This window comes from Barbus barbus (genome assembly GCF_936440315.1).
Source record: "Barbus barbus genome assembly, chromosome: 13".
NCBI lineage: Eukaryota > Metazoa > Chordata > Actinopteri > Cypriniformes > Cyprinidae > Barbus > Barbus barbus.
Genome location: NC_136741.1, coordinates 13,617,170 through 13,642,241, shown reverse-complemented (window position 1 = coordinate 13,642,241; position 25,072 = coordinate 13,617,170). Strand labels below are relative to the sequence as shown.

Sequence of the window (25,072 nt, the reverse complement as noted above, 5' to 3'; positions counted from 1 at the left end):
TAGGTTAATGATTCTGCATAGCTGTAATTAAGTTTTTTATTCAGTTTTAGTTTAGACTTAAATGTCAACTGTTTTATGTTAGTTAGCTGCCAAGGCAACATGTCTAATCTTCATTTCATTTTTTTTTTAAGCTTAATTTTTTTTTTTAAAGTTTTATTTATTTTATTTTATTGCCAAAAATAAATAATTATTTAGTTAGTTAACCATAACAATGCTGTCTAACTATCACCACAGTGAGTAAATATCTATGTTCACATTACTAAAAGTATAGCAGAGCTCAATAATCTGATCCCTGCTTATTAAACTGCATTATTCATCCTGCATACTTAAGCCTATAAGTGGTGATGCTGTCCCAGATATCGAAACTCTTGTGCCAGCATGTTAGAAGGACACCCATCTTCTGTCTCCTGCTGACCATGCATGCTACCAACAAAGTGTTCGTGACTCATCACAAGACTGACTAAACTGTCCTCAATATGAGATCGAACAGGGAAGGAAGTGCTTCTGACAGAGCTAGGGCTTCTTTAATAAATAGCCTATGATTAATACATTTATTTTTAAAATCACATTTAACATCTTGGTGTTGACAAAACTGTTTTTAATGTTGTTACCGAGAAAGCCTGGCTGTATTGTCCATTAGTGTGTGGCGAAGTGTACAAGGCCACATTGCTGATGGCTGTGAATCAGGCTGGTCTCATGACTGCCATAACTCTTTTCACTCTTTGTTTGTTTGCCTGCAGGCTAAGTTTGCTCTCGATAACAAGTATAAAAGACGACCATCTTCTCCTTTCTAGCAGAGAGACTATTTAGAGTTACAGATCTGCTTCGGTTGATACAGAATACTTTAGATTAACTAAAAGACAGGGGAAATAGGCAAGCATTAGAAAAAAACACAATGGGAGATTATTACAGGCAAAAGAATGACAAGGTAGTGTTTGGTTGAACATCATAGATTTGTCTTTCTTGTAATATTTTGTTCAAAGTAGCAGGAAAATCAGGGTTGGAAGGTCAAAATTCAGTTTTAAGCCATCTGGAGTTGTTTTCTTTCTTCAAGCATTGTCAAGTGTTTGACCTTGTGCTTTTACGAAGATGAGTAAGTGTGAGAAAGAGAGAGAACGGCTGCTCATCCGCAGGGCCAGCGGAGCCAACGCCTCTCAGCTGGCTCATATGGAAAAGATGCTACAAGAAACCAGAGGCCTACTGGAGAAGAAGACAGAGACGGAATCAGAAAGCAAAGCCTGTGGCGACACTATGGGTCTGTATCTGAATCTTCAGATTTAATGTCTGGGAATCTGCATTATCAATTCACAATAGTGATCTGCACTTTACTTAGACTTCTTGCTTGTTTTACAGTAAAAAAAAAATCTAAAAATCTAGACATTAAAACTTTGGTAACCAAAATGACAAGACTTAATAGTCTTTCTCTTTCAGATAAAATCTACAATTAAAAGAAAAACCTAATGAACAAAGAAAAACTTACAATGTAACATAATTATGAAATATTAGGTTTTGTTGGAAATAGTATTTATTTATTTATTTATTTATTTATTTATTTTCAGTGAACTTAAATATATAAGTCTTGTGAGAATATATGTAGAATTAAGCTTATTGTTCTTGCAGTTGATTTTTTTTCTCATTTTAAACATAAAACGTCAGTGTTTTATACACTTTTTAATTCTTTCCTGTGTTTAAAAAAAGACAAAACGACAAATGGGTAATGAATTCAAAACATTACAAGACTTATTGTTCTCGCCCAATTGACTTTTTTCTCATTTTAAACAAAGCACTTCACTTTATTTATAAATTTGATAAAATCTGATATATATATATATATATATATATATATATATATATATATATATATATATATATATATATATATATATATATATAAATCTGTGTTTAAAAAAAGACAAAAACACAAATGAGTAGCTAATGAATTCAAAACAAAACAAAAAAAATCTCAGCAGTTCTAAGTAGGCCTACTGATGTGGTCTAATTTCTAATAGCCTATTATTTTACTTCTTATGTACATTCCACAAATTAATCCTTATAGTGGTAAAAATCAACGCAATCTCACGACCAATTCGTACGTAGCTATTTTACGACCTCACTCGTACGATTTTATACGATTTGTCTAAACCCCAGTGACGGGTAGGTTTAGGGGCGGGGTTTGGTGTTGGTCATTAGTACACATTTTGTAACGTCTTTTTAAAGGTAGCTAACACATTTTTTTATTTATTTTTTATAAAGGCCTAAAGGCTATTTCATGGTTTTCATGTTGACAAATGTATCGGTATGAATGAACTGAAGAATTAATGTTTAGAGTCATTTGTCTGTATGCTCTGGTCTTAGTGTCTGATCTGGAGCAGAAGGTCAAGCGCAGCAAGCGAGACCGTCGTAACTCCCTCCACCGCACACAGCTGCTGGAGAGTCAGATGAAGACGGTTCGCGGTGAGCTCGTGGGCACGCTTGACCACCTGCAGGAGCTGCGCAACATATTGCGCCGCTCGCAGCAGAAGCAAGAAGAGCGAGAAGCAGCCATGCAAAAACTGGCCGCAGGGCTGAGGTGAGACGCCACCTGTCTGCCTGCAGTTAATGTGGGACCACATTCATTCATCTCACCGTAAACACTTTAAAGCGCTGTTCCTCTGAAATATCTATTTAACTGCACATTCTGAATTATGCCGTTTTTCACACTGGCTCATATACATTCCTGTGAAACCAGATGCTGTTGTAATATCTATGTTAAATGATTAAATCATGCCACAAATATTTTAAAGGCATGTTTTAACTCCAAAATAGAAGCAGTTCTGCCATTTTGGTTGATGAGAGCTCTGATGTCTCTGGTAGCATCCTGTTTTTATTTCCTGTTGTCAGCGTAATGCAGCCTTACACCATAATGTTCAATTATATATGTGACCCTGGACCAAACCAGTCACAGGGGTAAAATTTTCGAAATTGAGATTTATACATAATCTGAAAACTGAATAAATAAGCTTTCCATTGATGTATGGTTTATTAGGATATAGGATAATATTTGGCCGAGATACAACTACTTGAAAATCTGTAATCTAAATAAAAAATCTAAATACTGAGAAAATCACCTTTAAAATTGTCCAAATGAAGTTCTTAGCAATGCATATTACTAATAAAAAAATAAGTTTTGATACATTTACAGTAGAAAATTTACAAAATATATTAATGGAACATGATCTTTACTATGAGTTTTGGCATAAAAGAAAAATCAATAGACTAATTTTGACCCATACAATGTATTTTTGGCTATCACTATAAATATACCCCTGCGACTTAAGACTGGTTTTGTGGTCCAGGCTCACATATAGCCATATAGACATCCACTGAATGCCTTATTAACTTGTGAAATAAATTTCACACCCTGTCGCATCTTGTGCCAATTTAGCCTATGTATAGCAGCTTCAGGCAACTGTTTATTTGGGTTTATGTCTTCACAGGATTTGTTTTGTAAGACCACAGACTGTGCAATTTCTTGTAGAGTTGTTTCATATGTGATATCTGCAAAGTCCAACATTTCATGATATGGATGCTTTATTCCCTTGTATTCATAGTTGCAGCTGCTTTTGTCATTTAATTTGTTAAAACGTTTATTCCTGTAAACTTTTACATGATGATTACAACATTAATATTAATCACCCATTCACTAATGCAGGTGAACTTTGAAGAATGTGTGTGTCTGGGCACTCCATGATTTTGTTCATTAAAATATTGATATGTCCTCCAGGTTTTACTTTATGAAAAGAAAACAGAAATATTATATCCATTTCAGTTGTGGATTTCCTCCCCATATCCTAAAGATCACTTTTTCATGTTGCTTTCGGGAGCTTTAGTATAAGATTCAATTCTAAATCTGCTTTTCAGATCCTCCGCTTTGAGTGAAGTTCTCTCATACTTTGCCTCTTCATGCCACCCTTGCTAGCGAGGTATAACACCACTGATCTGTCCTCACTTCTGCTTGCATTAAAACGCCTTACATGCAGTAAAGTCTACCATACTTATGAAGTTGTCAGTCATTTCTTCAGTCATCAGTAGCAAGGTACCCTTTTAAAAGGTACTAGTATGTATTATTTAGGTATTAATATATACTTCTAATGTACTAATATGTATCTTTTAGGGCTAAAAAAAAGGGTACAAAAGTGTACATTTTGAAAAGATACCGTCCTAGTGCCAGCTTTTGTACCTTTTTTTTCTGAATGTGTGAAGTGGGTGACCTTATGGGGGGCATATTGAGATAGAACACCTTTGCTTATGGACTAAATTAATCTTGACTTTGAAAAGAAGCAGGTTGAATTTGAAAAATGCATTTCTACAATGGTGTTGGGAACTGAAAACTGTTGCTTTTGCATACATCCACACCACAAGGTATCAGTATACATCAAAGTAGATTCCCATTGTGCTCAGGGCAACATAAACAAAAAGAGTGTACCTTTAAGCCATGATTACTTCATCACACAGTTCAATATGACCCTAAACATTTCCTATACATACTAATAATACATTTACAGTAACTTACAGTACAGTATAATTTGTTTTTCCCCTTATATGTTATTGTGGAATATTACTCCAAAACTTCCATGTACTTTCAGCAGTACCAGACACCACTATTCATGCTGATACATGTTGAAAATCACACAGGAAACATGCAAGAAATTTACTCATTGTGAAAGACTGTATTTTCAGTGGAGGAGAGCACTAAATGCAACATCACAACACACATATATGGGATGTTTTGTTTATTTTTTTGCTGTATTTAATGTTGATCTAAAGGGCTTCTTATGTGTATTCTATAGAAAATATATTTTATTAACAGCAATGCATTTTAAAAAAGGTTATTTTTAATTTAAAAATCATATGTGATGACGTTATACATAAGTGTTCAAATAGGGGCCAGGATATGAGCATGTTTGTTGTTTGACTTTGTAATTTCTACTTCTAGTCAGGACACAGAATGACTTCTGTGTGGCCATTTGTAAACGCCCAAGACAACTCTAAATTTTAGACCCAAGGCATTTTGCTTATGTGACTTCATATGATCACAATCAGGCTATTGTTGCGCGTTTTCTTCAAATTAGACCCACAATTGTTCCGTAGCAGTCCAAAAAAATAGATTTCGTGCTCTCCTATAGACTGCACTTGTGTCTTTCATCAAAACAAACCACACAATCTGTCATGAGCATCCTTTTCCCAGCCTGTTTGATTAAGTTAGCATGGTTTGCTTTGTTGAAATCAGACTGCATTGTAATGGTTAAATTATTCACAGATGTTTTATTAAAGAGGTTAAAGAGTAGTAAATACAATCCTGTTTTGTTTGACCGAATATCTCGTAAAAAGAGAACCAATTACCTGTAAATTGATGAAAATGTAGTGTTTTCCTTTTCTAGTCCTAGTTGATTGAAGCACATTATCTGTTTGAACATGTCTGAATGGTGGTCGTGTGAGTGAGACGTGGCATAGCACTTTAATTCTCTTGCCATGAAGTCTGGTGGCATTAGTATGGATGTACAGTAAGATCCCAGAAATCAGCAACAGGAAATGAAAGTGCTGGACTGGAACATCTGTTGGCCATTCCGCACACGTGTTGTTCCCAAATCTCTTTGAGATCAAGGTTCACAAGGACACAAGGAATTTTACAGGAAAAATTTACAGGTTAGCCATTAGTGGCACAGTTGGACTGATATAAGGAAGGGCATTTTATTTGGAAAAAACTTCATTTTACATGAAATTGATAACATAACCATCAAATCCAACAGTACAGTGGCAGTATGAGATATGTTCAGTTTTTTTCTTTTTTTTTGGAATGCTGTGAGATTTGGGAAGGGGAGCCAGAGTAAATTTCCACTGGCACAGGAACAAATCTAGAGCTGCAGAGAGAATAAAGGTTGTCTTCGGGGATTCACATCCAATCCTTCTGAAAGCTTTAATGAAATGGGACATTTAGTCAGTTGACAGGCCAGTTTGTGATATAATAATCTGAGACTGGTACATCTACCAAGATTTGAAATGATTTTGTAACAGCATCCATCAGACTTTGGCTGGAATTGTTGGATAAGCCTATTTATCCACATTCCTGATGGCACACTCTGCTCATACCCCTCCGGTCAGAAGACAATAGCATTATATCCCTGTCTTTTGTTGCATGTGAGCACTAAAGCACAGTTTTGAATTTGTGAATATGTGCGTGAAAGAGGTTTGTTTAAGTTTCGACAACTGAAGTGTGTTACTGACCACATCAGAAGGTGTGTGTGCGTGTGTGTCGATGTCTGCGAGTGTATATATACACATGTGTGCAGGTATGTATGTCTGTGTGTGCGGGATCGTGTATTAAGGGCGTGTGTTTAAAAGGCAGACAATAGCAGAAAATGCTGAGGTAGCGATGAAGGGTTTAGGGATTCTGCAGCCCTCCCTTAGTCATGAGAGGCTCCACACAGGTGCATTAAATCCTCTGCCAAACAGCCATGTGAAAAGTGACAAATACAGACAAGTCAGACAGCTAGTGATTTGAAAAACTAAAAGCAATAAACTAAAAACTTTTAAGATTGCTAAGAAATAGTCTGTTTTCTGCATTATTTCTATTTCTATCAAAGCATTTGTCATGAAAACCTTTACATTTTTTAATCATAAAATTTAAATTATATTGTTAATGTATTACATATTACAGAATACACATTTTCAACATTCTCATTTAACATTCAGACATTATTGCTGTCAAGTGTTCTATTCACTGAAACAAAGTGCAACATAATGTACTAAAGAGTGCAGTTATACCGGTAGGTTTACTATTAAATATGCAGCAACAGCTTTGTGTTTACACCCTCTATTGTTGTCATTGGAAACGTTTGTTTGTGCTTGTGGTTAGTTTTTATCATGGCAGTAGCAGCTTCAAGATACATTTGTTACAGCTTCCTTGAACAGGAAGTTACAACGATACGTCTAAAAACAGTCTTGATACACATTCAGAGATGTAGTTTCGTTTCGAGGCTCTATACTCAAACTAGGCAGCAATGTGTTTCAACACTGAAATATTAAGAAACAAAGTAGTTTCTGTATTAAACAGTACATTTTTAAACCTTTGATAATCTAAACAAAGACTAATGTTTGAATATTGTTTGAAAGGATGGCATCAATTTTTTACACATATGAGGACAGTCTCTCAGTTGTGGTACCATTTCCACCACAACCAACAGTTGCGTCATCAATGCCTTTTTTAAAATTAGTGTGTTTGGTTACCAATGAGGAACATACCTGAGATTAAATATTAGACATGGGATGCATGAAGAAAATATGTAAAACTTGAAAAAAGCATGAAGTATTATTAAAATGTATATTTAGGACACACAAAATGCTAGCTAATAAGTAAGCCATAAAAAAAATCTAAAATAAGTCTAAAATAATTACATGAATACACTGTAATACACAGCTGTGGTTGCCAGAATAATTTTGTAAAAAATACAGAAAAACTGTAAACACATTTACAGAAACATTTACAGTATACAACTGTAATTTACAAACATGGACATTTTAATGTGAACCAGTAAATTCAACAACACACACTGCTATTAAACTTTGTTTTGTACCTTTAACATACTAACAACCACCATAATAAAGCAGGTGATCAAAGAGAAAGCTCATCACAAGTAGCTTTGCCACAAGCAGAAGTATATGTACATATAGAAGGTGCACAGAGTCATTCATGCAAACACAAAACACCATCATGGTAACACACATGATACTTAAATAATGCAATAAACTTTCATTAAACAACAGAATATGTAACAAAGCCCAAATGCACATAACTGATAACAAACATGATTATTTAAACAAAACACTTTCAAATGTAAAGTGTAATGCAGGGAATTCTGGGAATATCAGTTTACAGTTTTTGACTGTAAATTATACATTGATTTGTTATTTTTTTACTTCTAAAAACTATACAATTAACAGCATTTTGCTTTAAAATTACATGAACTGTCTGGTTAGATTTTTTTACAGTTTTCCCCTGTATATAGTACGGGAACTTACCGTTAACCTTTTAACAGTTTTTTTTCCGTAGCATTTTTACAACATTTTACAGTTAAAATTACACTTATTTTTTACAGTGTAGTTAACCCAAGAATGAAAATTAGCTGAAAATGTAACATTTTAATCACCCTCAGGCCATACAAGATGTAGATGAGTTTGTTTCAACATTGCAACAGATCCGGAAAAAATTTGCATCTATTGCTCAGGATCCTATGCAGTGAATGGGTGCCGTCAGAATGAGAGTCCAAACAACTGTTTTTCACCTGTAAATGGTGCTTGATCTGTGCGTATTTCTCTTCTGATTCAGACGAGACTGCTTTTTCACTGGAAAAAGTAATGTTTTAGAAAGATGACTCATATTAGCCAGAAGCAACAGTTTGAAGTCAACAGTTAAAAGTCTTAATGATGGATTTGTTTATTACAAGCATGCTTGTACATTTGCTTTACAAGGTGATATTGATTTATTCATGTCGATTACTTTGGATTATTGTGATGCTTTTATAATATCTGTTGTTTGTTCAGAATGGCAACAATTGCAGAAGTCTAGACATAAACTAGTGAGGGTGTTAAAGCAGACAGTGCTCCAAATGTGCTCATAGATTTATTCAAACAGTGAGCACACGTTAATGCAATGGAAAACAGTCATAGACAGTTGAGGAAACACCACTACTAGGCTAAGTTTAGCATGTAGAGCCTGTGACTCTGACTCACTCTGACTCACACACTCCACTCCATCTCATGCCACTCCTCACTGTTATTCTCTCATTGCACAGTCCTCATGTTTTAAATCCACAGGCCTCGATCTGAGCAAATCTTTAGATAGATTTTGCCTTAAGAGTTGCACCTATGATTTCTTTACCCTTCACTTTATGGAAATCCTGCTTGGTAGCTTTAGAACCCTAAGGCATATTCAAATAAAGCAGTGCGCTCAGGGAATTACATGATGGATCTGATGAGAATATTAAATAGAAAGATTGGACGTTCCTAAGACGGCTGGTGTCTTGATGGAATATTTCAGATTCTCCAGAATATTACAGTAAATCTTAGAGTCTTGTGTTGCCAAAGGTTTCTGCCAGCTGCCGTGAGGCATATTCTCAGGTCTGCAGGTGTAGCAGAGCTCAGCAAAAGCCTTGAAATTGTAATGACATTGGAGAGCCATGAGGGCTGGGTGGAGCAATGTAGGAAAATGCGAGATCAGGGAAGGGCGGCACAAGTAGTCAGAGAGCGTTATGAAGGGAATGACTGACATGGGGAAGAGTGAATTGTTAGCTGGACTGTGAATCTAATGTGCATGAAGCACAAACAAACAGACCTGACTGGAGCTGTAATTACACGAAAGGTGTGGTCTCACCTTCACACATGACAGAATGCCATCTCACTGGAAATGTGAGCTCAATGTGCTTAACCTTAAATGTAGGAACAATGCTTTACTTGAACGACCAGCTGCAAAAAATAATTTTAAATGATACTGTACAATGAATGCATAACAAACATTATATCAATAAATCAAAAGAAAATAGGAGTGGTGAACACCTTTCTTTGTCCTTTGCATGCACTAAAATGTTTGTTATTTGTTATTTTTCCACAGTCTTTCAGACATTTACCCTTCTGTACCTCAGACTCACATTATTACACTCATTATGAATAATGCATTTGACATGCACAAGAAAAAAAAAAACATTTGATCTATGCCTATGAACTATTTAATGTGTGGAACATTTGATCACATTTACTTGTATATGAGTGCACATGTACTTTACATATGAGGATGCTGAAATACACCGAATATGAAAACCTTTTTGGAAGCTGACATGTTCTGCAATGTGCATCTAACAGTATTTCTCAAAAGCATTTAGCAAATTCTTTTATATTTATTTTAGTAGCCTATTTTCTCATAATTATAATTAGTGCTGGACAATGATTAATCACGATTAATCGCATCTAGAATAAAAGTTTTGGTTTATATAATATATGCATGTGTACTGTGTATATTTATTATGCAACCTTAAAAGACACACATACAGTATACATTTTCAAAATATTTGCATGCATTTACAAGTATATTTTTATATTCATATAATTTATATTATATATAAACATAGTGTGATTTGGTTTTTTGGATATGTGCCATAAAGTTGCATAATGTGGTTTAGAGAACATCAGCCTGAGGGGGAAGAGAAACGGAGAGAGTCATTGGCTGAGGACTCACATCTGCCTCTCCCTGAAAAAACGGCTGATCATTTAAAGTCTGCCCGCATCTGTTGAAACCTGTGAAACTGAGTCTGGACTAAACCAGGAGCAGCTTCTCAAACCAGATCAGTCTTCATCGCCTTCTGTGCATTTCTTTGACCAGGAAGGTAAGAAAACTGAACTCGCTTTACTTTTAGTCTCATACTTCATTGAGCCTCTGAAAGACAGCTGAGTGCAAAAGAAACTGTTATTATATCTCTGGGTTATCACTTTATATCTGTTACTTTCTGGTGACTTTCTTTCTTGAGATGCTTGAGGTAGCGGATTTTATTTCTTTGTTTGCATTTAATAGTCTATCCAGTTCCCCGCTTTATGACGGAAAATGAAGTACAGGAAATAACAGTTTCATTATAAACGTAGACGTGGTGTAGCTGCAGACCGCTTTATACTATTGCAAACTCTGTATCTATATTTGCACACATTGCTATAATTGTTTGTGCTTTGCAGACATTTATGATCATGCGCATTTTTTTTAGAGCATAACAGGAAAAAAACGCGTTTAAATGATCGGAAAAAATCTGAGAATGATATGAAAAAAAACAAAAAAACATTTGTGTGCTTTATATGCATATGGACTTTTATTGGTTCTTATTCAATAGAAACTGTCAAAAGTTCTTATTTAACCGATTTGTTTCTTTAAAATCTCGGTTAGAACTTCAGTATGTGGGCGTGTCCATTGAAACATGAAACACTTACATGAATTACTGTGGTAACCATACTTTGCATCAAAATATTTAGGCATAAGTAATTGTTTTAAGAATTTAAGGTTTATCTAATTAAATTCTTAATGGTTGAAAAGATGCTATTAGTTTATAATTGCAGGGTGTAGGCAATATTTACACCACTTTGATTTTGCTTAAAGGCAATGGTAATTATGAGTTAGGCCTATTTTATCAGTGCTGAAGAGTGAAATTAGATGAATGTAATCTAGCTATGTATTGTGTGAAAAGTAGTTGCCTGGCTGATGAGTACATTCAAAATTGGTTAATGTTTCTGTTATCTTTTATAGTTTATGGTAAATCTCACTGTCAGGTATTTCCTCTAATACTATGAATCTGTAAATGGCAGATCTCATGTACATGCAAAGTGTGTTCTTTGCATAAAACTTTTTCCTGGTAAACTGAAAGGAATGGGCATGCATGTCTGCCCACAGCAGTAATCATGCAGCATGACTCATTTGTTGACATCCTCACCCGGCTGGGTTGTACCCACCCTTTCAACAGCCGAAAAGCCCTTTTTCTCCATATGACTTGAAAATGCAATTAATATGCTTACTTATGAAGTGCAGGTACAGTAATGCAGGGAGCACATAAACAGTCTCATATTGTCCTCCGAGAATGAATGCATCTGAGTTCCTGCATTATTATCCATGCAAATGTTTTACCATGTCCATCCACACGTTTTTCTTATATTTAAATAAAATTGGATGTCACTTTGTTTGTTTATATATTTATAAATTTATTGATAAAATATTCCAGTGTTTTCCTTTATAAGATCCATTCTGCACATCACACTTCCAGTAGTTTTCACCTTCAGAGAATTAGGTCTTCGAAATGTATGGATGTTCATAGTTCAGTCCAAGCATTTTTGTATGTTCCAGGAATCATGGTTTTCCATAAGGAGTTTCAGAATGCAGGCAAGGAGCCTGGTCTGCAGATTTGGAGGATAGAGAAGATGGATCTGAAACCTGTCCCCAAACAACTGCTTGGAAACTTCTTCACTGGAGATGCCTATGTTGTCCTTTACACCACTTCTGCTCCATCCTACAATGTCCACATGTGGTTGGGTGAGTGAAAATGACCACATTTACAATTCAGTGCCCTTTCAAAGACGTGGCACTGTTTTTTTTTTTTTCTTGTCGGATATGTAGGTTAATACAAAACACACCTTAACATTGTTTATTTTGAGTATTTGCATTACTAAACTGCAGGTAGTGAGTGCTCTCAAGATGAAGGTGGAGCTGCTGCCATCTTTGCGATGCAGCTGGATGATCATCTGGGTGGAGCACCAGTCCAGTACCGTGAGGTTCAGAACAATGAATCTGTCACCTTCCTTGGATACTTTAAAACTGGAATTAAGTACAAGGTAATAATGTCCTAAAGAGAGCTGAATGGAAAAAAAAATCAATTCTTTTAGTTTTTTTGTTGTTAAATTTGACAAACTCATGCTTTTTTTTTTTTTTTTTGCTTTTTTTACATTTAATGCTCCATATAATCCCACCCTTTTAATTATTGGAGATGTATTATGCCAAAAATATGCTGTCAAAAGAACATTATTTAATCTCTGCTAGCATCACTATACATGACATTTCAGTAATTTCTATAATTAAAGCCTGTTTGATTGAACGGTAATTAGAGATGATAGGTAAAATTTCAAAATTGGGAGTCTAAGAATCTGTAGAAGTAAAAGAATCTGTCATTGAAATCCTATATTGACAGACCACTAATCTAAAAAAAAAAAAATGTTGATTTGTCAACATCAATGAATATGTGGGCTAAGGCCCTGGGTAGTAGGGAATAATAATTATTATTCCTCAAATAATAAATGTTTATGAAGAAAGGTGTCAAAAACCACATTCAAATCAATAGCAGAAACTTCCTGAATGATTTTCCCTTGCACATTTATGGTATATTATGGCAGCTTTAGTCTGAGATAATATATAAGAATTAGAATTATAAATTAGAATTATAAATAAAAATTAATCCAGCAGAACAAATCACAGTGTATTGCTGTGATGAATATTTCTCAGCTCCCTTTCACATGTGCAGTTTTCCCTCTCAAATTAAGTGCATTTTGCATTTGTATAATCTCATCTGCAATCAATTTTTGTGTATCATCATAAGAAAATCTTTTTTGTTTTAATTGTAACTCGAGAGCCACGAGACATCTTGGTATATTTTGTTCTTTTCCCCCTACACAGCAAGGTGGTGTGGCCTCTGGATTCCAGCATGTGGTGACTAATGACATGAATGTGAAGCGTCTGCTTCACATTAAGGGGCGACGTGCCATTCGTGCCACAGAGGTGAATATGTCTTGGGCCAGCTTCAATCGCGGAGACTGCTTCATCATTGATCTCGGCAAGGTCAGAAACACATAGGGTGAAGTAATGAATGAAACTGCCGTCCTTTTGAGAAATTCAAAACCTCACAAATCATATTCTGATATTCCTAGGACATCTACCAATGGTGTGGGAGTGACTGCAACCGTTTTGAGCGGTTGAAAGCCTCCGAGGTAGCTATTGGCATTCGTGATAATGAGAGAAATGGGCGTGCCAGTCTGCAGATGGTTGAGGATGGCACTGAGCCAGAGGCTGTCATTGCTGTAAGTCTTATCTCCTTCTACAAAACAAAAAAAAACTAAATTATGGTGCAAGTTTAAGCATGCTGTGCAAAGAATAAGCATGTCTTAAGTGAAAGAATAAGTTATTAGGTCAGTGGTGGCACGCCTCATTGAGGTGTTTATTTAATGAAACACAAATAAAAGACAGCAAAATAGCGAGACCAGTAACAGCACTGGTTTTCTTGATCAGTTTGTTCTGGCTTTTTTTTAAGTTGTAAACCACCTGAGCTCCCTCAAAACACAGTATATACAAGATATTGTGACTATAAACTGGTAGAACATCAGGCTATGCACACTCCATCGTTTTTCAAAATTTTCATTTATGCATTTGGCAAACACTTTTATACAAAGCTACTTGAATAGCATTCAAGGTACACATTTTATCAGTGCATGCATTCCCTGGGAATCGATCTCATGACCTTGGCGTGATTAGTGGAATGCTGTACTGTTCGAGCTACAGAAATGTAGCTCAAAGCAGGTTACTGATCTTAATGTGAACAATTTATCCATGCATCTTTCTTCCTTTCTTTCTTTCTTGACCATGTCATTTTTATTTTAAGTGTCATAAATCAATCTTCCAGTGAAACAACCAACTTTTCTGGTGACTTATCCTGGAATTCCGCATAAAACCATCACTTAACTGGAGTCCCAGCCCTACATTTTTTTCTTATGTATGATCTAATTAGACACTATCTGTAGCTAATGGGTTTAGCATGATATAGTTAGCTTCTGCTGTTAGATGCTGTAACCATCATCTTATTCCAAAAAGCAGAAGTGAGCTGAGCAACTGCCATTGAAATGAATGGGAATGCTAACGGATAGCTTTCTCCAGATATTGTAGACCATCTTTGTAGCTACAAAAACATATTCCAGTAATACAAGCAAGAAATCAACACAACATGGAATCAGACACACTAGATAAATTCAGACAAAACAAATCTGTAAACATTCACATGGTAGTCACATTAATCCCAAGTGATTTACTGTATATTCGAAATCATGAATTCTCTGGGAACTGATCTCATGACCTTAGCATTGTTAGCACAATGCAGTGTGTAAAGGTTCAAAAACACTAAAAGAAAGATGGAATCCGTTTGTCACAGTAGGCTAAATAGTAAATATTTAATACAACTGGAGTTGCAATCAGCAAAGAGAGAATCCCAGTCCATCTGGTATTGATTTTTAGTACTTCTTGGTTGAGGTTCTGTATAATAGTCTTTTCTTGTGTCCTGAGTTGACTGCTGCCATGGAGAAAACTGGTGGAAACTCTTATTGTGTTTGTTTATTTTTAGGCTCTTGGGCCCAAGCCCAACATCCCAGCAGGAAGCCCTGACGATGAGACGACTGACAGGAGCAATCAGAAAAAGGGCACACTCTACATGGTAAATTTATGTATTCTGCACACACTACAAACACTATATTATGGTAACTGGGTTAATGTATGCATTCATGTGTTCTGGATGGGTTAGGTGTCTGATGCTGCAGGCTCTATGAAGACATCTCTGGTGGCCCAGAGCAGCCCTTTCAAACAGGAAATTCTCTCTTCCACCGAGTGCTACATCCTAGACAATGGAGGGGACAGCAAGATCTTTCTTTGGAAAGGTATGGTCAAAATAGTTTTGTCGTTCTCATATTACACATATTGACCATTTCATCTGTTTTAACAACTCAGGACCAAACGCAAACACTGAAGAACGTAAGGCATCCATGAAGGTAGCTGAGCAGTTTATCAAAGAAAAGAACTACCCCAAAAACACACAGGTATAAGACTTAGATCCAGCATATTAATGAAAGTAAGTCAAGTGAAAGCCAAATTCTAACCAGCCTAACTTTTTGTGACCAGATCCAGGTTATGCCAGCCGGAGGTGAGACCACACTGTTCAAGCAGTTCTTCAGTAACTGGAAGGATAAGGACCAAACCACAGGTCCAGGCCAGGCCTACAGCATTGGCCGCATTGCCAAAGTTTCACAGGTTCCATTTGATGCCTCCAGTCTGCATTCCAACAAAACAATGGCTGCCCAGCATGGCATGGTGGATGACGGCTCTGGCAAGGTCCAGGTAAAAATATTGAAGCTAATAACACCAAGGAACTTACTTAGAACTGTTCCGTCTGGTCTGAAAACCCAGAAGAGAATTAGCTTTTTCAAGCCATGGGTTGCCTCAGCAACTGGTAATGGGTTTTAAAGGTGTGGTGAAAAGAGAAAATTCTGCCAAATCTTGCATGCAAAAATGTTCATTGTCCATTGTCTGTAGTGTAGCAATGTATGAAGCACAGCTCACATAGAAATCATCAACACAGCAAATTCTCATGACCGACTTAAACCTGTAACAGAATCTATGAGTAGAAATCTTTCACACTCACAGAAAAATCGTAAATGTAAACTTTATCTTTGGCTAACATTACTCAAATTGTTTTTACGTAATTTGTTCTACAACATATATAACACACAGTCAAATGTCAAACCTGATTTTTGCTGCTAAATTCTAAACTGCTAATGCTACTATAGCATTTAATTTATGTTAACTACAAATTCAAAAATGAAGCTCTATTCTCTATATATTATTCTTATAATACGTAAAAATTCAATAATGAGGTTGAGTTTATTGTTAACTACAATGCTGCACTGGTATGAAGCCCTTTGCTATAACTTCGGCAGATATGGCGCGTAGAAGGTGGGGATAAAGTTCCTGTGGACTCTTCCAGCTATGGGCAGTTCTATGGAGGAGACTGTTACCTGATTCTCTACACCTATCGCCAGGGAAGCAGAGAGCAACACATTATCTACACCTGGTAAGTCAAGAGAGCCACAGGTTGACATGCTGGAACATGTGCTCATTAACCACCCACCTAGCCAATATTTACCCAATTAAGTCAATATTTAACAATCTAATTAAATGTATTCATTTTTACATCAGGCAAGGACTAAAGTGTACACAAGATGAGCTGGCTGCCTCAGCCTTTCTAACAGTCAAGCTGGATGATTCCATGGGAGGTTCACCTGTCCAGGTATTACCAAACACAAGTCTGTCTATGCCTATGCCTGTTGACAATAGGTTTTGTTGTTTGGTCATGCTGCTCTACACTACATGTCTAAATTTTAGGTGACTGGAGCTAGCAAATTCTTTTCACTTTGATTCTAGTGCACAGTATATCGGTGCCATATCAATTGATATTAGAGATTCTTCATTGATATTAATCAATATGGGATATGTACACTTCCCTTCAAAATTGTGGGGTCTGTAAGATGTTTTTATGTTTTTGAAAGAAGTCTCTTATGCTCTTAAGGCTACATTTATTTGATCAAAACATAATAATATAAGTATACATAAGTATAAACAGTACTATTGACAAATATTATTACAATTTAAAATAGCTCTTTGATTGCAAAGCTGAATTTTCAGCTTTCTAAAATGTTGATAAATATTTCTATTATCAGTATCGAAAACAGCTGTGCTGCTTAAAGTTTTTGTAGAAACAGTGACTTTTTTCAATATCCTTTGATTCATAGAAAGTAAAAAAAAAAAACAGTATTCATTTGAATTTAAAATCTTTTGTAAGAATATACAATCCTTTATAGTCACTTTTGCTAAATAAACGTCCCTTTAAAAAAAACCTTCTGATCCAAAAACTGTAAAGAGTGGTGTATATGGGTTGAAGCTGAATGTGTTAAGTTTGCATGATACTATCATCTAACACTCATTTACAGTTCATCTTTAAAAAAATATATAAAAAGGTTAGTTACAATTACAGACTACTGAAAAAATTATAATGCTATGGTAGTACATGGAATGCTACAATCAACAAATGTGGCAGCTGTAATTGTAATCTTAAATATTTTTTGGATAAATTGTGCATCTCTAGTTTCCATTTTATAAGGCATTTCTGTTTATTTACTGCTGTTGTCATGTCTAATATGATGCAGAGAAGAGCTTAGTTTATAGGAAATAAAAAGATCTACAGGATTTAGAATTCACTGTTGTGTCGCTCTGAAGGTACGTGTCACTCAAGGCCAGGAACCGGCCCATTTGATGAGCATATTCAAGGGGAAACCCATGATCATCCACATGGGTGGGACTTCACGTAAAGGTGGTCAGAGTCAGACTGGCAATACACGCCTTTTCCATATCCGCCAGAGCTCCACCCGTGCAACACGCGCTGTGGAGGTCAGTAATGATGGCAGGCACATACATGGACACAGTCAGCAATGACCATCAGGCAATAATCTTCCTCTCTGACTCTTTCTCTCTCTCTCTCTTCTCAACCAGGTGGAACCCACTGCATCTCAACTGAACACTAATGATGTGTTGGTGCTGAAGTGTCCTAGCGGCCTGTTTCTGTGGAAAGGAGTGGCCGCTTCAGAGGAAGAAATGGCTGCTGCTAAACACGTCTGCAGCTTCCTTGGAGGCAGTACCACAGAAATTTCAGAGGGCAAAGAGCCGGGTGGGTGTCTGTCTTTTATAAACGTTCAAACATTGTAATTTATACAGTTAAAAGGCATTCCTAAACTTATCACGTTTCCTGTTCTTTTGAACTAATTGGTACTTATCTGTATCTTTGCTTCGCTCAGCTGGGTTTTGGTCCGCTTTGGGTGGAAAGAAGGACTATCAAACCTCTAAAAGTCTGCAGAAGTCTGTTAAACCTCCACGTCTCTTTGGCTGCTCCAACAAGACTGGACGTCTAATTGTGAGTTAACATAAATGGAATTTGCAGCTTATTTAAATTTCTTTGTTAAATGAATGCATATAATTTACTATACCTCTCCTATTCCATTTCAGGCTGAGGAAGTGCCTGGAGATTTCACTCAGTCTGATTTGGCCAGTGATGATGTTATGCTGCTGGACACCTGGGATCAGGTTAGCATTTCAAGTACCGATAATGACTTAAAGTCAACATGAAATCATGTTTGCAACACATTTTACTTCTGTAATCTAAAAAACTTCTGAGTGAAACAGAATTTTCAAGCAGAAAATACAGAATGAATATAGATTTTATCCGTAATTATTTGAATGGTTCTTGAAAATTGGGCATTACATACCAGAAGTTGAGTTATAGAACTTAGTCAGGGTAGCGCCTATTCACTTATTTTTTCACAGGTATGAAAATGAGGCTGTGATGTTATAGAAATACAGTGCGTTCAATGGATTGTACTGTTGTTCAGCAACATACCAACTGTCGATGTGCTGACAAACTGTCCAATCTGTGTCCATTCATTACAGCCTTGTTATCATTCCTGTCAAAAACTGAATAGAAATGTAATCTGACTTAGGTCTAATGTCAACTTTTTCTTCTTTTAGGTCTTTGTTTGGATTGGTAATGATGCCAACGAGGTGGAGCGGAATGGAGCAGATAAAATAGGCAAGTTAAGATGCTAAAGCACTCACTAACTTTAACACTTACATTTAAACAGTTAAGATACCAAAAAGCAAAATCCCAACTAGCAGTCCATAATAGAGGATTAAATTTGATTAACATTGCCATTGAATGCAATTCCTGATTATTAATGTACATGTTTCTTTACCGATAGCCAAAGATTATGTGGATTCTGACCCCTCTGGTCGCCATGGCACCCCGGTCATCACTGTAAAGCAAGGCTTTGAGCCCCCAACCTTCACTGGCTGGTTCCAGGCTTGGGACGCAAAGATGTGGGACACAGACCCACTGGATCGCATCCGTGGTCGTTTCTAAAAGCACACGCATTCAGACACGCAAACCTTTTTATACATTTGCATAGCTTCCAGATAATCACCTCTTGTGTTTTATGCATTGATGGTCTGTAAAGGATGCAGATGGGAACACAGTATGCAATAATGCTGCATGTTAAGCCACTATGTACTGTATTTTGCTACTATTAATGACTTTTTGCCTTGCTTCTGTATTCTGTACTCAAGTGATGTTTTCGACTACATGGTCTTTATGATTTTTTAAAATGAAAATGAAAAGAAATGGAAAAGGAAAATGTTGTTTTTTATATAAGCAAGATAATAACATGTGTCTGTATTCGACAACTTGGTGCCATTGGATTGTTAAAAACTGTACACGTGTATGGATAATGCCTCATAAATTTGCAAATTGAAATATCTGAGAGAATATATTGTAGTTGCTGAAAAAGATTTTAATGTATCTTAATGTATCACAATTATTCTGAATCCCAGTATATAATAGTAAATAAAAAGACCTTTATAAAATAGTACTGAGTTATGGGTTTGTTGATGTGGGGACTTACTGACTGACCCCAGACTTTTGAAAAATATGCATTTGATGTTGTGTTTTTTTCAGATATTTCTTTTAGACCACATTGGTGTATAGACCTTGCATCTCAACAGTCGTAATGTTACGTATTGTCCACCACATGTCTAGCCTGTAGTGACACGTGGGTCATTCTGCTGGGTCTTTATGCTGTGGATTAGCAGGTGTTTTAGCTCATCTCTCAAGCTCGTTCTCATTCTGTCTCTTTATCTTCTTTCCAGTTCTCCTTAGCCTTCATTTACTTCTTGTTCTCTCGTCCCACCGTATCATCAGAGAAAGAGCCATGAATCAGAAGGCTGTACTGATCACTGGTTGTTCTTCTGGCATTGGATTGGCACTTGCTGTTCGTCTTGCCAAAGATGAGAAAAAGAGGTTTATGGGTAAGGCCCATAGGATATCTATAGTCGTATAATAGTGGTGTAGACCAAGTACAGTTGTAAAAAGTTTGCTTGTTGTACTGCACAAATACTGTGCAGAATTAACATAGATTTGTTTTTCTTCAAAAGACACCATTTTCTGTTTATCAACCAAATGTCAAAAACTTAGATGGGGCAGTTGTGACACTAATTAGTCTGCTAAATTAGATAGGTCTAAATTTAAGTGAAACAGACTGACACATTTTATACTCTGACTGTTTTGAATCATTTTGAATCAATTATGCATATATGCAAATGTGTCACTTTAGTATTTTTGTTATGTTCTTGACTACAGTGGTGACAGATGTACATTGTCCCACCTTTAGTGCTGTCAACACAGGCATGTCCCAAAACAATTATTTCTAAAAGGACAAAATGTGAATGTGCACATTATGACAGAAGGGAATGTATAATATTCACAGTGTTACTCCAATGTAAGCAACTGAGAAGCACTAATCCATTAGTCATTAAATAACGACTGTGACCACAATCTGTTATTTGGAAATGTTATCAGATTAGTTCAAATGAAAGTTAGCCTATATATATTTTGAGCTAAGCAGTGTATGCCATGGGGAACCGTTTTAAATGAAAAACAAGCAGGTTGTACTTTGGTCTGCACAGAGATGTATGTGAAACTGCACATGGATGATGACAGTCCAAACTTTAACGAGAAGGGAAATATGCACGGTTTTAAAACTGTATGCTGTCTGCAACTGCACTGCTTTTACTAAAAATGCAGATAAAAATGTTTCTTCATGTGTAACTTGTGTATCGACTTTGCTTGAAGATTTTCTCAAAATAAGTAGCTGAGTAGTTTTATTAGTTATTAAATGATGTCTAGTCTCCATCTGTTAGCTGAAATTTTAGCAGACTAGTTCAAATGAAAGTTAAGCTAAATGTTTTGGCTTTGGCAGTGTATGCGACCATGAGGAACCTGGCTAAATGTGAAGCTCTGGAGGAGGCAGCAGGTCGTACCTTGGGCAGCACACTGGAGATCAAGCTGCTTGACGTTTGTGATGAGAATTCTATCAAAGCCTGTGTGGACAGCCTGCCCATGCGCAGAGTTGACATTCTCAGTAAGGGTTTCCTAGATGTATTTGTTACATCAGTAGTTTTCAAACCTGTCCTGGAGGACCCCCTTAGTTCTTGCAGTCTCTACTAATGAGCTGTTGAGTGGAATCAGGTGTGTTAGATGAGGGAGACATACAAAATGTGCAGGGCAAACCTCCAGGACAGGTTTGAAAACCCATGTCTTACATCAAAGCACAAATGCATGCTTTAACTTGGTGACCATAATATCTCATTTTTCCCGCATAGACGGACATCATCGTAACACACAGGACTTTTTTACACTGCCCTTAACCCCGGATTATCTTAAATCTTAACCCCGCATTTAACCCCGGGTAAAGGGACGTTTCATTCTTGTAATTAAAAAGTGGGTTAGCACCACTTTTTTTACCGAGGGTTATAAGACCCTGCTTTGGTGCAAAGTTAGCATATTTTTTCCGAAGTACAGTGTGAAATGATAGCGCTACACTTGAAATGGTTAACCCATTCTAAACCTTGTGTAAAAGGAATCCAGGGTTGCTTCACGTTTCACACTGTTCATCATTAATAATAATATGAAGGGGTTAATAATAAATAATGGGTATTTATAAGATAGCATTTTACACTGTACTAAACCTGACCATGGTTTTATCATAGTAAAAGTGTAGTAACCATGTTTTTTGTTTGTTTTTTTGGTACAATGATTACCATTTCTATAACCACGGTTGTACTACAAATACCATGGTTAATGTAGCAAAACAGGTTAATTTGTGGTTACCATGGTTTTACTATAATAACCATGGATTTTTGGTTTATTTGTAGTAAATCCATGGTTCATTTCATTAAAAGTTCATATTTGTGGTATCAGTGCTATTGATTGGATGAATGCAGAATGCAACGCTAGAGCCATGTAGACATAAACCTGGGGTTTATATAAAGTAGGAAACGTCAGCTACTGAACACCCCAGATTAATTTAACCCCAGTTAAAGTACGAGTAGTGTGAAACATGAAACAAGATAACCCATTATTCTATTTATCTGGTGTTTTAGAATGACCCAGGGTACTGAAAAGCCCTAATGTTGTAATAGGCCTATGTTGGATAAACGGAAGTCCTGCTTTCAATTAAAAGAGCAGTCTGCTTAGAAAACAGCCGCAATTCTTTGTGGCATGGATATAACAAGAACCTGAGGAAATCACAGATTCTGGTCAGAGCAGACTTTATAATATAATACAGTTGCTGTATATTTGGCCATTAGAGTACATTCAGTTTGCCATTCTAAAAGAGTAGAAGTGAATTTGGGCTTCTGCTGCCGCAATCTATACACTTCAAGATTCAATATTTTGCATTCAGCATTGTTCTACTTCAGCACTGTTGTAATACAACATTATTTAATTCCTTCCTGTCACCGTTAATCTGTCTGATCATTCACCTCTGGTCTCTCTCAGAAAATGTACAATTGCTGCTTACAGGATGTGTGAACTGTGCATGAAAATCCCAGCAGTTTATGAGCTACTACTAAACAATATACTTTTGCAGCTCTAGATAAGATAAAACTGAAAGAATTTTTTTTGAATATTTAAGAAAACTTCATGATTTTCTTCATTTGTCTTCTGTGAGTCAGCATTGTTGATGCTACCCTTCCATTATCTGTGTTTCAGTTAGTAATGCTGGAATGGGAATGATTGGCCCCATTGAGTGTCAGACCATTGATGAGATGAAATCTGTCATGGACACTAACTTCTTTGGGCTTATGCGACTGTTGAAGGAGATTCTGCCTGATATGAAGAAGAGAAAAAGTGGCCACATAGTGGTAATCAGCAGTGTAATCGGGATTCAGGGTGAGTTGTTAAAAATGGACAACAACTAGCTTTTATTAATGACTGGTTTTCTTAAGCTGATATTTGCATTTGAGCTCTTTATACCAGGGGGTGAGAGGTCCAACTTAGATACTTAAAGGATTAACATCAATGATTAAAGGATCTCTGAGAGGATTCAATCAGGGTTTAACATCTCTAATCACCGTCGTGTTCACGTACACAGGTATTTTGTTTAATGACATTTATGCTGCTTCCAAGTTCGCTGTTGAAGGATTCTGTGAGAGTCTGGCAGTTCAAGCTCTGAGATTCAATCTGAAGTAAGTGATCACACGCATATGTAGGGGTCCAAGCATTGAATAGTCCCAAATACCCCACCACCCAGGAGTGCATTTACATTTATTCACTTGAACATGAATCTAGACAGAGCGGACATGAACCACATTGCCTCATCACATACTATGGTTACTTTGTATGACTAGAAATACTCAAATTTAAAAGTTTATAAGAGCTCAGTTTTCTAGTTCTTGCAGATTTTTGATGTGTTTTGAAAGCTTTGACCCCCACATTTAAGTTGTAATTGTATGTATATTGTATTTGCATCTGTGCAGTATCAGCTTTATTGAACCAGGACCTGTCATCTCAGAGTTTGAGCATAAGGTGTATGAGGACGGCTTGAAGATAGATCTCTCCAAAGCTGATAAAGTGACAGCAGATATGTTTACCAACATCTACTTGAAGAATTACAACCAGATATTACAGAGTCTTGGACAAACTCCAGAGGATGTTGCAGAGGTACTTGCACAACCCAAGAGCTTGAGAAATTTTAATTTATCTATCTTTCCAATGCTCTGACGTTTTTGTTTTGTCTCTGAATTACTAACAGTCCATATGTTGTTTCTTTTATAACCAGCACACATTTAAAATGATTACCATGGACAACCCACCATTTCGCCATCAGACTAACCATCTGTACACACCCATGACCACCCTAAAATATGCGGATCCAAATGGTGACCTTCCCATTGAAACCTTCTATAAAATGGTGTTTGAACATGACAAGGTGTTCAATGCAAGTCTCAATTTTCTCAAGCTCCTGTGCTGGAGAAGCCGTAAGAGCTTCTGTTTGGATAAAGACACGAAAGCCTCTTAAAGAATATTCTGCTGGAGACCTGAGGGTATTCCAGAAAACAATTTAACAATTTAGTTAAGCAACTTAACTGGTTAAGTTTACCAAAAAAGTAAATGGACAACCTCAACTTTCGGTTCCAAAAACTGAGGAAATTCTGTGGTATGTAAGTAGCCATACAACAAATTACTCTCTGAACCTAACTTGCTCCGGAGCAGGATATGTTACAGGGTTGGTTTACTTCAGATAAATGCCTCTCAGCCTCATAGATATTCAGCAAATTCTTGCCTTTTTTGAGGCTCCAGTGGGCGTGACAACAAAGATAAAGCATAATATTTATAATTTTAAGGCATTATAATACTAAATATTTCTACATAATATAATTTATTAATAAAACAATACAACTAATGTACACATGAGAAAAATGGCTATGCCTAAAAAATCTATACTGTATGGGATTGTCTAGTTTTGCTCCTTGAGGGCTGCTGTCCTGCAGAATTTATCGCCAACACATCTCCCAAGAAATTTCTAGTGATCCTGAGGATCTTTATTAGCTGGTTCAGATGCGTTTAAGGCTGTTTTTTAAAGGATGTCAGTGGAGGAAAGGCTTCCATATGCTGAATAAACTGCTTTTGTGAGGAAACAGCTTATCGTGGACAACCTATTGACTAATCTTCAAGATGTTTACCAATAAACATCCATTTTGGATTTTTTTCTTTTTAGAACAAAAAGTCACAGACTATTTTGCAACAGATTCTAGTCTGTTCTA

The 25,072-nt window shown here is 36.4% G+C and overlaps 3 protein-coding genes across 3 annotated transcripts; all 3 read left to right on the top strand.

Annotated features, from left to right (window-relative positions):
- The first annotated feature begins 795 nt into the window (after positions 1 to 795).
- LOC306879080 (uncharacterized protein) lies at positions 796 to 4,036 on the top strand. Its single transcript, XM_079431785.1, has 2 exons — positions 796 to 1,255; positions 2,356 to 4,036. Exons 1-2 carry the CDS (start codon positions 1,090 to 1,092, stop codon positions 2,571 to 2,573), a joined length of 384 nt encoding a protein of 127 aa, XP_079287911.1. The 5' UTR covers positions 796 to 1,089; the 3' UTR covers positions 2,574 to 4,036.
- Positions 4,037 to 10,216: 6,180 nt separating this feature from the next.
- Positions 10,217 to 19,864, top strand: LOC306879633 (gelsolin-like). The gene is made up of 17 exons (XM_079432759.1): positions 10,217 to 10,415; positions 11,909 to 12,094; positions 12,239 to 12,393; positions 13,229 to 13,390; positions 13,480 to 13,629; positions 14,940 to 15,029; positions 15,117 to 15,249; positions 15,320 to 15,408; positions 15,491 to 15,706; positions 16,306 to 16,439; positions 16,565 to 16,655; positions 17,642 to 17,812; positions 17,915 to 18,089; positions 18,217 to 18,332; positions 18,425 to 18,502; positions 18,944 to 19,004; positions 19,174 to 19,864. Exons 2-17 carry the CDS (start codon positions 11,914 to 11,916, stop codon positions 19,332 to 19,334), a joined length of 2,163 nt encoding a protein of 720 aa, XP_079288885.1. The 5' UTR covers positions 10,217 to 10,415; positions 11,909 to 11,913; the 3' UTR covers positions 19,335 to 19,864.
- A 314-nt stretch (positions 19,865 to 20,178) lies between these two features.
- On the top strand, positions 20,179 to 24,327 carry LOC306879009 (retinol dehydrogenase 8-like; the record flags this gene model as incomplete). The annotated part of the gene is made up of 6 exons (XM_079431667.1): positions 20,179 to 20,275; positions 21,226 to 21,387; positions 23,019 to 23,198; positions 23,401 to 23,494; positions 23,786 to 23,969; positions 24,088 to 24,327. The coding sequence occupies 6 exons, from the start codon at positions 20,179 to 20,181 to the stop codon at positions 24,325 to 24,327; spliced, it is 957 nt and encodes a 318-aa protein (XP_079287793.1).
- Between the last annotated feature and the right edge of the window lie 745 nt (positions 24,328 to 25,072).